Source organism: Melospiza melodia, chromosome 5, assembly GCF_035770615.1.
Source record: "Melospiza melodia melodia isolate bMelMel2 chromosome 5, bMelMel2.pri, whole genome shotgun sequence".
In the NCBI taxonomy this organism is placed as follows: Eukaryota; Metazoa; Chordata; class Aves; order Passeriformes; family Passerellidae; genus Melospiza; species Melospiza melodia.
The window spans coordinates 33,159,344-33,172,776 of NC_086198.1; the positions used below are offsets into that span (position 1 = coordinate 33,159,344).

General features: G+C 46.0%; 1 protein-coding gene across 1 annotated transcript; it reads right to left on the minus strand.

The window, feature by feature from the left end:
- Positions 1–1,760: 1,760 nt before the first annotated feature.
- Positions 1,761–8,691, minus strand: DCK (deoxycytidine kinase). The gene is made up of 7 exons (XM_063158017.1): positions 8,622–8,691; positions 7,821–7,939; positions 7,220–7,413; positions 6,440–6,587; positions 5,447–5,562; positions 4,884–4,983; positions 1,761–3,235 (listed from the first exon to the last, which is right to left on the minus strand). The coding sequence occupies exons 1-7, from the start codon at positions 8,689–8,691 to the stop codon at positions 3,209–3,211; spliced, it is 774 nt and encodes a 257-aa protein (XP_063014087.1). The 3' UTR covers positions 1,761–3,208.
- Between the last annotated feature and the right edge of the window lie 4,742 nt (positions 8,692–13,433).

Below are 13,433 nucleotides of genomic sequence, written 5' to 3' on the forward strand. Positions count from 1 at the left end.
GCTTTTAATATCTTTTAAAGCAAATAAATAACTTCCATTGGCCATGAATCTGGGCCAATGGCATCAGAACATCACAGAGCAAAACCTAAAACTAGGCCTGCCTTCCATTATTTAATAGCACACTTCAGACCTACAAAACAGCACATACATTTTAACAAATGCCTTCTCCCGGGCTCCTGAAGGCATGGGGAGATATCAGTATTTTAAAGACAAAAAGAGTGAAGCTAAGAGTGATTTGTTTACTCACAGTCACGCAGAGAGTCTAAACAGGAGCTGGAAAAACCACCTGGTAGCCCATATGCTTGGTGATGCTGAAACCTCTTGGCAAGAGCACTTGCACACTGTGTTTTCCTAAGATACACCTCATTACTGCTGCAAACACACAGACTTCTCTGGGCTAGGCATAACAGGTCAGTCAGTTTCTCCTGGGTCATTTTTATTTCACAAAGATTCCTGAGGATCTAATTATTAGAAAAAGAGCAAAACCAATTCAATACTTGCCACATTTATACACAATTCATTATGAAGTCTGCTTAAATAAACAGAAAACAGTACTAATAAGTAACTGGGACCAAATTATAGAAAATTAGGTTCTACCTACAAAACTGGTAGCTGTTTTAAGAAGCACCTAGAGATGACAATATGAACTTAAGTAAACTTAGAAGAGAACTTAAAGTCCACTATATAGAAAACAGCCACAAGGACTGAGAATAAAATGAGGCAGTATTCAGACAATTACTCACACAGGTACTTGCATCACAATTAAAACTCTACTAATCAACTAATACTTCAATTTGTTTTTGAACTGGAAAAAAAACAGCATCCCAATTTTTTTCTTGATCTTGATTAAAACAAGCAAACATTCCTAGGCAATTCCATCAGAGTATCTCTTATCCAAGGGAAGAGAAAGGGACACAAAACCCAAAGGCTGAAAAACAATCCTCACCAAACAGCGGACACCAGTTCAGAAACTTTTCGCATCTCTAAGAGGCAAAAGCCAACACAACAATCCTGGTTTGTGGTAGCCTGGGAATAGATGCAAGCAAAGGAAATACTGACAGGTTCTGAAGGCTGAGGCACTGCTGGAGCTGAGGTCTAAGCCGAGGCACAGGCAGACCAGTCTCAGGCCATCTCTGCTGCTGTCTGTCCTACATACAAATAACTGCAGCTTCGTGTGCTTCAGGCCAGCCACTTGCAGATCCCCCAGGAGCTGGGGGGCCAGTGGGGCGTGTGTTTGGGGTTTGGTATTGTTTTTTCTCCGCAGCAATTAAAAACATTCTTATAATTGGTCATGACTTTGCTCCTTCCAACCCAAACTTGGCAGGCAGAGATTTTGCAAAGCTTTCTGGAACGGGCTGCAGATAACCTGCCACAGAATTTCTGTGTGCTCTCTGTGATGGGTTTCAAAAGAAGTCTTTATTAGAACTCAGACATGTTTACTTCCTTGCAACAAGCACTGTCATTCCAATTCCTGTAATTAAATCCATAATTTTGACAGCTGAAACTGTAGAAATAATTGCACTGTTAGTCAAAATAAGTTGTTACTGTTCAGACTCTTGCCAAGAATGCTTTAAAAGCTTGTACTATGTGTGTCAAGTAAATCTGAACTGAATCTTCATCCATTCCACCTCACTTCCTTTCTGGAGCAAAGATCTCAAAATCTTTCCTTTTACTGTGCAACCTTCAAGCCCTGCACAAGATTTTCTGCCAGACTACTGCTAGTTTCCATACAACATAAATATTACACAACACTCTTGTACTGAGCACCGTCACACACACGATGCACTTTTATGTAATGCTGTGTCTCTGTCCCATGAGTTCATTTCCCACACGTGAAAAAAAAAGTGAAGTCAGTTTCGCAGAAATCTGAGAGAACTTTTTTACAACAAATACACCTATTGTACCAGTATTACAAACAAGCAATCCACAGTATTACTTCTTTTATGAGACAAGAAGCCAACGTTATTAAGCAATAAAAAAAGTCTTTCCAATCACTTTTATTTTTCAGCCAATGGTTAGGGAATACCAGCACAACTCCAGCCATAAAGGAACAAATCTCATCTCCAGCAAGCAGGTAGCAGAAGCACCACAGTAGACAATGAAAAGCTTTACAATAAAATTTTGCCTTCAAAAGCTGAATGTGCACTCAGGAGTGTTCAAAGCAGAACAAGGCAGCTCACAAAACCCAGCACTTGAGATGGGCAACCTGAAGTTTGTTTTCTGCACCTGGAACAAGAGGCTCAGGCAGCAGCTACTCCACACAGGTCTCCACGCCTTCCTCCAAGCAGGTGAGACTGAAAAACCTACTTCCAACAGTGCAGGATCTGGGATAAGCACCCAGAAGGCTCAGTGAACACATGGAGCAGCTGGAACAAAGGCAGGAAGCCACCTCTCACATCCCTAATGCGATTATGGGATGGTTCAGCAACACGTCATTTACAGATGGAGGCCATTTGCAAAATGCCCTTCGGCCCAGTGCAGTGCCTAGCAAGCAAACATATTCCTCTCCAGGAGAAAAGGACTGACCAGCAACACACACAGCACTCTTTTTGGAAAAGCTAATAAAAATTGGTAAAACAAAAAGCCTCAAATATCCTAGTTTGCAGTGCAGAAGTAGGTATAAAAATTCATTTGCTATATAGGGAATTTCAGTCACATTTGGCTTTAATTCAGTGTATTCTACAAAGAACTTCTTCTATGAAAAGATCAGGAAACATTTTTGTGTACCTTAAACCATAAAATTCTAGGTTATCATAAAATGCCCTCAGCAGCAAAAATGGTTTTTACCTTTCACTTCCTGGGAACAAGAAAACATCCATTACAAATCCATGCGGCTAAAAAAACAATGAAGAGATCTAAAAACCAGCTACCTTCTTCAAAATTAAACAGTAGTTGGGCACAAAATAAATTAAAAACACCTACAAAATACTCTACAACTCATTGGTCTGATCAAAAACTGGCATAGCATTTGGCAATGCTTAGAATCCCGGTCTCTTCAGAATCTGTGCATGTCACTTCACATAATACTGAACAGACGTACCCATTTATTTAATAATTCCCCTATTCCCAAAGTTTATTTGTTCCTCACGACCAAATCACCAGGACTGAGTCTTGCCTCTCCAGAGGCCTCCTATAAAAGAAGGAAGAAGCTGCACTTGGAATCACACAGAAGTTTGGAATGGTTTGACTGTCTGCACTTCAAAGAGGATTACAACGTGCTCAAAAATTCCTTGACCTGCAAAGAGAAACAAATATTGTCAATCACACTAAGTGTTTATCAACAGAAATAGGTAGCAAGTGTATTTACCTCTCCTCTGTTTTATGTTTTGCTACAACCTAAAGAAACAGGGAAAAAGCAGCTCTGGCTCAGCCATGCCATTACCTGTCCACTAAGACCATTTCCAGACATGGTCCCTGTAATTTAGCAGATGCAGGATGATGCTCACCCCTCCTGCAGTCCTGAACTAGAGCCCTCTGTCCCAAAGGACTGCATTACAAGCAGGTGTCACCCAGACAGGAGGAGGATAATGGCCACCTCAAAAGAGCTGTCATTTGGAAACCATGGAGTCACACCCACTGCCTGCACACCAGCTGGATTTGACAGTGCTGAACAACCATGGCCACCTATCCAGGATGTCCCCTGGAACCTGAGTCTGGCAAAGAAATAATAATGAAGCAATACCTACCTAAACCATGCTGCTCGGAGAAAATCCAATACTGGAGATCAATGCCAAGCTCACAACTCCTGCCTTTAAGTTTCAGGAGCATCCCAGGAACTAGGCTGTGATCCAGCCTGAAATGGGAGCATTTTCCTCTGCCCACTCAAGCCAGGCTACTCCACAAAAGGAATTCTTTTCTAGAGGACATGATGCTATTCTTTTGGCAAAGGCTCTCCTACACAAAGCCCGTCTGTAAATATTCTGTCCAAATTCTTGATGTGAAATGGAAACAGATCTTGGATCACACTCTCCGACTGTGACCCTTCCCTTCCCAAGTCAGGGCTCAAAGAGGTGGGGAAAAAAAGAAGAGGTCAAATCCCTTCCTGTACAGAAGGGAACACGTAACTGTGCCAAGACTAACTTGAAAGGCACCACAAGAAAGCCAAGCTCTGCTTCAGAGAGTAGCACCAGTAATCCTGCATGAAAAACCCCGTCAGGATTTACACACCAGGCACAGTTTCAGGATGAGCATCACAACAGAGGGAAGAAGAAGGAACACAGGGGTGTCCCCACACAGCACACACCAAAGCCCGATGTACCCAGCCTCATCAAGTGTACCTCTTCCCTGGCTCCATTTAGGAAATGCCAAAAAACAGGACCAACACAGGGCATAGGCTGTTGCCAGATAACCTGATGGCTACCCCAGAGAAAACTCCTGCAAAATCCATACTAAGTTGCCTGAGCTGGGCCTTATCTTATCTTGTGCAGATGGGAAGCAGGCTCCCTCCACAGCTGCCATCTCCGGTCATTCCATCGATTAACAAGCTCAACCAGGAAGACTGGTTTTAATCAGGTGAACACTTCCACTCCTGGGTGGATCAATGGAGATCAAAGGACAAAGCTGCTTTTCTTGTGAAGGAACACATAATTTCTGAAGAATGGAAAAACATGTGCAAACCACTGCTGAGGTCTGTAAGCCATTGCAACTACCCAGATCAAAGTCAAGTTGTCCTTGCTTGACTCCCACTAGGATTCAAGTATCGAACACCTGAGCAGTTAAATGATAAAGGTTTGTCCTAGCTTTAAAATATGCATTGCCATAGGCTGTTAAGCTCTTCCTTACCTGAGTGGAACGCTGTGACTTAGATATTTTAGCAGGATAAGTGTAAAGTGTATTTCTAGAGCAATGTGAATCATCAGTTTGTGCTGCCTGTGAAATTTTACCTTTTCGATCATGTCATCATATTCGTCCTTTTTGCCTTTGAAGTCTTTGTTAACATCGAGCGTTAAAATGGGAATTTCCTGTAGATAGTCAAAATCTGTTCTGTATTGGGAGAGGAACAAAGCAAATATTAACAGCTGGAGATAAAGCAGAGAGCAGTCAAATCCCTGTCAGCATTTCCATTATTAAGAATCCCCCAAGAAGAACTGCAATGATAAATTGCAGCCAGGAATTCTGAATTTACAGCATGGCTCCTGGGATACAGCAGTGATTCACAGACATTGTGCTCCCCCAGCACCGAATGGAATAACAGCACTCTGTGTGTTACAGCCAGCTCAGCTGAAGCCTCTGCTGCTCAGAGCTCTGCGTGAAGAGAACTTGGAGCATGCTGCAATTATGAACGTGCTGGAAAGACACTACTCCTAAGGAAACACTGATAGAAATGTGCCTGCAGTTCAGATTTTCACATCATAAGAGAAGCAGAAGTTTCACTGGTGGAAAAAGCCCCACAGAACACCCTTACAAAGATTTACCCATCCTCAAGGAACCACTCAGCAAAACCTACCGCAGTGTCCTGTGCTGGAGCCAACTTTCATGCTTGTAGTGAAGCTTCTCCAGATATTCAATGGGGATTTCTTGTTCTTCATCTCTTCCACGCAAGTAAATCCTATTCAAGCATTTCTAAAGGCAAAAGACAGTAAATAAAAATAAATAAATTGCTGTATTGCATGCAAAGAGCACAGAAATATTCAAATTAAAAATAATCAAAAGTTTAAAATCATTTGTTCCCATCCTGAGTGCACCTAAAGCCTCAACAAGCCAAAACTGTTTAAGTGTTGTACTTTGTTGTTTAAATATAAATTCTTTTCTTAAATACAAAACCAAAAAGCCCTCAGAGTTACTCCCGTGTGTTACATTCCAGTTTTTTCCAACCATAACAAAACTGAAGGCATGGAAGCTGGAAGCAAGGAAATATCAAAGTGATCTGTAAGCTCATTAGAGCTCTTTTAATCTCATGTTTTTCTCTTGTTCAAGCTAATTTCACACTCAAAGGAGGTATTTTGTTCTCTCCTTTTAAACAAATAGTGGATGGCCCAAGATCAAAGCAGGGTCATAAGGCCTCGCACACAGGGTGTGCTTTGACCTGGCTTAGCTCCAGCTCCCCAGGTGTAGGGGCGTCAGAGAGCATCCTCACATCAGCTCTACCATCACTGGAAACTATTGTATCCATTCCCTGTACAGCTATAATCCCAATGTAACAGCTATTCCTACAGGGATTTTGTACTTTCCTGCAGCCGCTTGCTTTATTCCAGCAGTATTTTCTGGTTTACTGTTCTCATGTATCCTGGTTTTAAAATGAGAAGATCATTACCATCACAGCTGACTTTAATACACACAGTCTACATTCGAAAGAACCTTTAAGTACTTCCAGACCTAGTCACAGCTCAAGCACTGCAGCCTCCAGGGGCAAATCACAGCCTGAGCTGAGCTCTACCCATGAGGGGCAAGGCCAGGAACACAGAGTTGGTTTTGGTGCTGTCACATTCATACCCCTCACCTCAGGAGTGGCTCGGAGATAAATGATCCCATCCAGCGCCAGCCTTGAGCCAAACTGTTTGTTCATCCAGTCGTGCCAGTCCTGGTAAATTGTCCACTCAGTCTCATTCATGCAGTCAGACTCGTACAAATTAGCAGCAAAGATGTACCTGTGGACATTGAAGAGATGGAAACAAAATTTCCTCAGACACAGGAATCCCCTGGCTTGCCTCGAATACAGTAACTGGAGAAGAAGCTGAGTAGTGACACTGCAGCATCTCTGAGGATTCCCTGGAGTGGAATAAACAGCTGATATTGTCCTCCTGGAGCTGTGTGCATGAAGACCACCAACGTTTGCAGGAATAACCCACAGAACACAGCTGGCTTGTACACCGGGTGATTTATTTACAATAAATTAAAACACACTAATTTTTGCAATATATTACAACAGGGGGAGCACCTGAGGACTATGGGATGGGATACAGTTATCAGGTTTCACCTTCTGAATCCAGAAACACAGGATGGGGCATTTATTTAAACATTTTCCTGCTCGCCATAAACTAAAGCATGAGGAGTTCCACCTCAACACGAGGAACGAGGGTAGCCAAGCAGCAGCACAGCTGCTTAGGGAGATCACCGAGTCTCCCTCTGGAAGCATTTCAATCACATGGATGCGCTCCTCTGCCAACTGCTCAGGGAGACCCTTCCTTGGTTGGGGGTTTGGACTGCAGAGCTCCCTTCCAACCTTGGGAAGGGATTTGACTTGGGAGAATTTCCCCTGGAGGGCTGCAGCCCCACGTACCTGTCGCTGTAGACGGAGCGCTCGAAGAACACCACGGGGTTCTGGGCGCTGCCAGGCTTGCGGTCCAGGGCGCCGAGCTGCGCCCGGATCCTGCTGAGGCACGCGTACGTCTGGAAGGTGAAGGCCCAGCGCTCCGGCTTCTCGTACATCATGCGCAGCACATTCCCGCCACTCCGCTGCGACGTGCTCAGCTCCTGGGCCCAGGGGAAAACAAACACATTGCTGCCTGATCCCGGGAAACGAGCCGAGGAGAAGGCAGCAGCAACGTGTGCCCGGTCAGTTTCACACCGAGCTCACCAAAATGCACCCTGCTCTTTGCCACGTCTAACAAAGATCTCCGGTCCCTCAAAAGCCACCTGCACGGGAAGCCATGGCTGGATTGCCAATGGAATTACAGTAAAAAAAATAATAAAAATCCCACCTTAACACCAAGTGAGCAGCAGCTACTACTTTCAGATATTACATCCAAGAGGAACTCAGACCTTGTAAAAGCAATCAGCAAAAGTGTTGCTATCACACAGAGTCTGAAAAACACCCACTCCGTTGGACACGCCAGTGTGCTGACATCAGAGATTCGTTTGACTTCTTTTTCCCCTCTTACCTCACAGTCATCTCCCGAGCTTTGCTGGACATTGCACCATCTAGCTACAGGCTCGGGAACCACTTCCCACTCCTCATTGGCTTGTTTCAGAATGTTCACAAAGGTGGATTTCCCTGCAGCTGTAGGAGAAGTATCCAGGAACAACTTCAGTGAGAAACCACCCACAGCAGTGTTATTTAAGTAGTGTTCAACTCTGCCTTGCACCTCCGTAAACCACTCTCCCACACCCACCGTGAGGCAGACCAGTTAATGGTGCAACAGGGTTTTTCTTTATCTGAATTTAAACAGGTTTGACAAGAGGCACCTGGTGATACTTTGAGGTGTGCGGTGCAAGGCCAGGAACGGGATTCAGAGATCCTTATGGAACCCTCCCAGCTCGGGAAATTCCGTGATTCTGGGTGCTTTACACCACAAACGGGAAAGACGTGGGGAAAACCTTACCAGTTAAAAAACTCTAATAGAAAGCTTTTTTTTTTTCCCTGTTGCCCCGCTCTGCCGTAGTGGAAGCCCTCAGACAAGGGAAAGGGGGGAAAGGGGGAGAAAAAAGGGGGGGGGGGTAAAGTGGGAAAAGGGCAAAGAGGGGAATGAGGGATGGAAGGGAAGAGGTAAGGAAGAAGCGGAAGGGAGGAAAGAAAACAGACAGGAAGAAGGCAGGCAGGGGTGAAGAGTCCTCAGAGCTGAGCCTCTCCCGGACACGGCCGAAAGCACCGAGCGCCGCGGAAGCCGCCTCTCCCTCCAGCCCTCGCCAACTCCCTGTTCCCCATATCCCTTTCCCCGCGCAGGCGGGAGGCGCCGACTCACCGATGTTGCCCTCCACGGCGATCTTCTTGATGCGGCCGTCGGGCCTGCCGCGCTTGGGCGGGGTGGCCATGGCGGCCTCAGGGGGCGCCTCAGGGGGCGCGAGAGCCGGACCCGGACCCGCGCGCGCCGCCTTCAAATTTGGCGCGCGCCGCCTTTAAATTTGGCCGGGGCTGCCGCTGACGTCATCGGCTCGCGCCCTCAGCGGAGCGCGTCGGTGGCGCCAGGAGCTGCTCGCGCTGCCAGCGCGCGGGGACGAAGGGAACCGGAAAGGGGGACAAAGGCACCCGCCGGCCACCGAATGCCTTGAAAACCCCTCCGGGAATGGCCTGGCACTGGCACGAGAGCTGGCTCTAAGGACATCGCCGGCACTTGAACTTAGAGGGCTGTTACTGAAAATCATTGGGAAGACATAGCCAACTTCCGGAAGGAGATCTTTGCTTCAGGCTGGAATTCTTCAGGAAGGCAGGCCCTGGCACAGGGTGCCTAGAGCAGCTGTGGCTGCCCCTTGATCCCTGGAAGTGCCCAAGGCCAGTCTGGACAGGGCCTGGAGCAGCCTGGGATAGTGGGAGCTGTCCCCTTGTTGTCATTATATTGCAAGAGTTCTATTGCCATTACACTGCAAGGGTTCCACATTGCTAGAGTTTGGTACCTCCTTGATGTTTCTGGTAGGCAGCTCCTCTCAGTACTGACTCTTCCTTCTTCTTACAGCAACCAACTGACTCCAGGTCCCCTCAACCAACCCACTCTTTTATAACACTCTTCTTATTATTGGCTACAGCTGTGGCCTGTTAAAGTCAGGCCTGCTCCTCATCTGTAATAATTAACCCGGCTGCAACTCTTTAGGGGATAAGATTACTTTCTATACTACCTTTATTTACTTATATTCTATCCCCCTACATCCCTGCACATGGTAGATAGAGGCTGGAATGGGATGGGCTGTAAGGTCCCTTCCAAACCAAACCAAACCAATGTGGGATTCTATCAAAGCCTAAAACCTCCCAAACAGACACCGAACCCAAAGAGAACCGAGGTAAATGGGGAAAAAACCCTGAGCCAAAGGGATGGGTGCCAGCAGCAAGGCAGTTATGGCCCTGTGCTGCTGGACAGGGCCAAAAGTGGAGTCTGCTGCACCTCCTGTGGCACCAACCAGCCAACAGCACCATTGGGTGTGTCCTGGTCACACGTGTCCAATGCAGAGGGGAGGGGAAAAACCTATTTCCAAGGAGGAGACCACCGAGGAGAAGGAAATAAAGACAGTCATGGTCAAACATAGCTATTTATTTTCTCTTATAAACAGCCTTCAGTTTCTTATTGAAAAAAAAAAAAAACCCTAGGATTTAAATATTTTGCCCCATCACATACAACCATCTGTATACATTATTTACAACTCTCAAATAAACACGGTGCGGGTTTTCAGACATTCAACTTATTCTTTTTGAATCAGAAGCTGTTTTCGTTCAGAACTGAAATCTCCATCAGTGACTACAAACTGAAGCGGTATTGGCACAGTTAGCTCACAGTAAGGGTTCTCTCCTTGCATTTTACACATTACACTGAGTTTTGTCCCACATGTTTCAGGATTCTCAAGGAGGAGGAAAGGTTAGTGTCGCTTTCAGAATTAATTTCTCTTTTTTTACCTTCAAAAGTGGCCTTTTACTGAAGCCTCGTTCATTTTTACTCAAACCTCGTTGGTTTTCATGGAAATCTTTTTATTGCATCCTTCTCTCTCTCCCAGGGCATGTGCCCCTGCACCACACAAGCACAGCACTCCCAACAGCCATGACAACAAACGTCCCCTCCGCGACACGGCTCGGAAAAATTGTCCCCAAGTTGCAAACGTACAAAAATAATGAGTATAGTTCAGTGGCTATAAAAAATTAATCTCCCCTAAAAATACAATATTCTATGAACAATCTGGGGAATCGGTTCTCCCGACAAAATAAGGTAACTGGGTATTTTCCTAGGCTGCAAACTGAACCTGGCAAGAGGAAACTGTAAGGAAAGCGGGGGAAGAAGGAGGTTTAACACTGAAAATCACCTAAGTTAGTCTCGTGTTAAAAGAGAAAATATCCAGGAAAAAAGGATGGGCATCCATAAAACTGCCAGTGGTTTCAGGAGTGAAGGACTGGAAAAGAGACAACTGCTACCAGCAGTGAAGGAAACGAGATCTGGTACAGAAGGGAATACTTGAGTGGGGAAAAAAAAAAATCAAGGAATCTCTGCTGGTGCTGCAGCTCCTCAGCTAATCCAACCTAAAGGGGAGTTATGTACAGGAACAGCACTCTGGCAGGCAGGAGAGGAGGAGGAGAGGGCAGCAAGGAAAAACACAGCTGTCCATAAGGATGTATTTATAGCAGAACTGTGTCCGGTGACCCAGGAGAAAGGAAGAGGGATGAGAAACAGAAAGGAACAATCTGAAAGGTAAGTTGAGTCCATAGCAGCAAATAGGTGTCCTTACCTGGTTACTGAGGGTCAGGGACACTGGGAGAGGGCTCAGTTCCCAAGGACTGAGTAAGGGCACTGCTCCTCTCCATCTCCACAGAAAAGCAGAAGTTCAAAGCTCTACATTGCATAGTAAGCAGGAAAAGAAACTGGATACTTGCAGATGGGCTGCCTGCCCCTCAGAACCTCTTTTGTCCCCTCAGCCACCTGCAGCAGCAGAAGGCAGTGGCTTGGTTCCTCTTTGCTGGAGTAACTTGTATCCCTGACTGGGACTGGAAAGACTCGGACACACATCCCATATCCATCCACCCCTGGGCTCGGCCCTTCGCAATGCCCAGCTCCAGGGAGGAGCCACCACCCAAAGGCCTGACAAGATGCAACGTGCTGGGAGCAGCAGAGCACCACAAAGCACAGGAACTGGGGACCCCACCAGACTGGAGGGCCTGAGGCAGCACTGGAAGCACAGCCTGGTTCAACCCTGCCGGCACTTTCTGCTCCCCGTGACCAAAGCTGGGAGGTTTGTGCCCGAGCGCTCCTCACCCCTCAAAGTCCAAAGTGGAGGCCCGGAGCAGAGCAGGGTTGGCCTCTCTGGGGTTTATTTGGAGGGGCAGGGGGTGGCCCCTCCTTTTCCTCCCCTAAATGCACTATTTTATAAACACATTCACTCGATCCAGGTTCCTTTGAGTGGCATTTCCATGTGCCCTTACTCCAAGGGTGTAAACACACATCAACTTCTGGTCCCACAGCTTTCAGAAGCAAAACAACAATGAAAAGCTGCAAAAAGAAACAGCACGGGGACCTAAATCCCCACCACTGCAAACACATCCTCAGTGATGTTCTTTTCAAGTGTTGTGGAATTAAACAATGTGTTCATACAGCTGTCAGGCAAATCATGATCTCCAAGCTTTTATTACGTGCCTAGAAACTATTTGGTCAAAGACTTTCTACTGCCAGATATTGAATTAAAAAAACACACTATCCACCTAGGACTCATTTTGATACATTCCAATTCTTATGAGCTGAACTGCAGCAAATGCCTCTGGATTTCTAGAACTGGCTGTTCAAAAGAAAAAAAACTGCAACAACAACAACAACAAGAACTAAGCCCTCCTAGGGCACAAGTGTGCCAGGAACATGAAACCCTGCACTGCCAAGTCAACACAAACCCTCATTTCTACACCTTCATCCTTTCTGCTGCTTGCTGGCACAGGACAGCAAACCAAGGAGCCACCCTGAAATGGGAGGCATCCCCTGTTTAGCACCTGGGAGCTCCTGCCTTGCTTGCTCTGTGTCCAAATGGAGCAGTTTGGATTTGGGAGACGGGTGGCTCTGACGCTGTTGTGCAAATGGTGGCACAGGAAAAGCCAGAAGATCAGGATCCCTCACTGGAGCCCAGCAGCTCCCAAGTGAGTCACTTCTGTGCTCAGCTGTTCCCTGCTGCCCATGCCAATGGCCACTCACCTCTCCTGCAGGCTCCTGCACGCCAGCTCCATCTTTACTCAGCGTTTTTGGTCAAGCCAAGGTGTGCAAAACAGAAGCTCAACCTCCCTGCCATGTGCTTACCTTGGCCTCCCTCCCCTGCTCCTGCTGCTTTTCCCAACAGATAGAGCTCCCTCAAGATGGGCAGTGGTTTTAAACAGGGGAGAACACCATCACAGTAACAGCAGCCCCAGGAATTATCTCCCCTCCAAGACACATTTCCTCCAACAGCAAACACTGGCCACCAGAGCCCCTCCTCAGAGCCAGGCTTTGCATTCCTAACTTAAAAACACCTTTCCAGCAGTTATTTTTCAAGCCAGGTTTTCCTTATTATTATTACTACTATCCCAGTGCAATTTTTTCTAGGGAATATTTTCCCTAATTGTATTTGTGCAAACTACCTGTTCATTTGGCAACTGCTAAGGGAACTTAACAAGCTGGCTGACCCAACTGATGCTCTCCTGCTAAGAAAATAAAAGCAGCTGTGCCAAGTGCCATGGCACAGGCATGGAACTGCTTGCTAAGCACAAGGCCTGTGTAATTTTGACACCACCTTCACTATTTCACTTTAGCGAGCACTTTGCTTTTCTTCCTAAGAAGTAATCTAGCTTTGAAAAATTCTATATTCATCTCTAAAAAAATAAGACAAGTATTTGTATTAAAAGCTGGAGATCATTGATTTCAGCAAGTTATGGCTTTTTTTTTTTCCCTAGTGTAAGCATAGATATATATTTTTAAAACAAATTTCAGTAAGTGTCTGGGTGTTAGTACATGTTTTCTGTTTCCAGCAATGTTCAGTATTGTATGTGCTTTGCACCTCAGAAGTGAGTCTGCCAAGGCACTTAGAGAATGTAAGCAAGTCTTCCAGGGACTTCATGAGAATGGGCTACC

Coding starts and splice junctions, on each gene's coding strand:
- DCK (XM_063158017.1), bottom strand. CDS start 8,691: ATGGCCACCCCGCCCAAGCGCGGCAGGCCCGACGGCCGCATCAAGAAG. Junction 6,588..7,219: donor CGCTCCGTCTACAGCGACAG/GTACGTGGGGCT, acceptor CAATGTCCACAG/GTACATCTTTGCTGCTAATT. Junction 5,563..6,439: donor ATCTCCGAGCCACTCCTGAG/GTGAGGGGTATG, acceptor TTTTGCCTTTAG/AAATGCTTGAATAGGATTTA.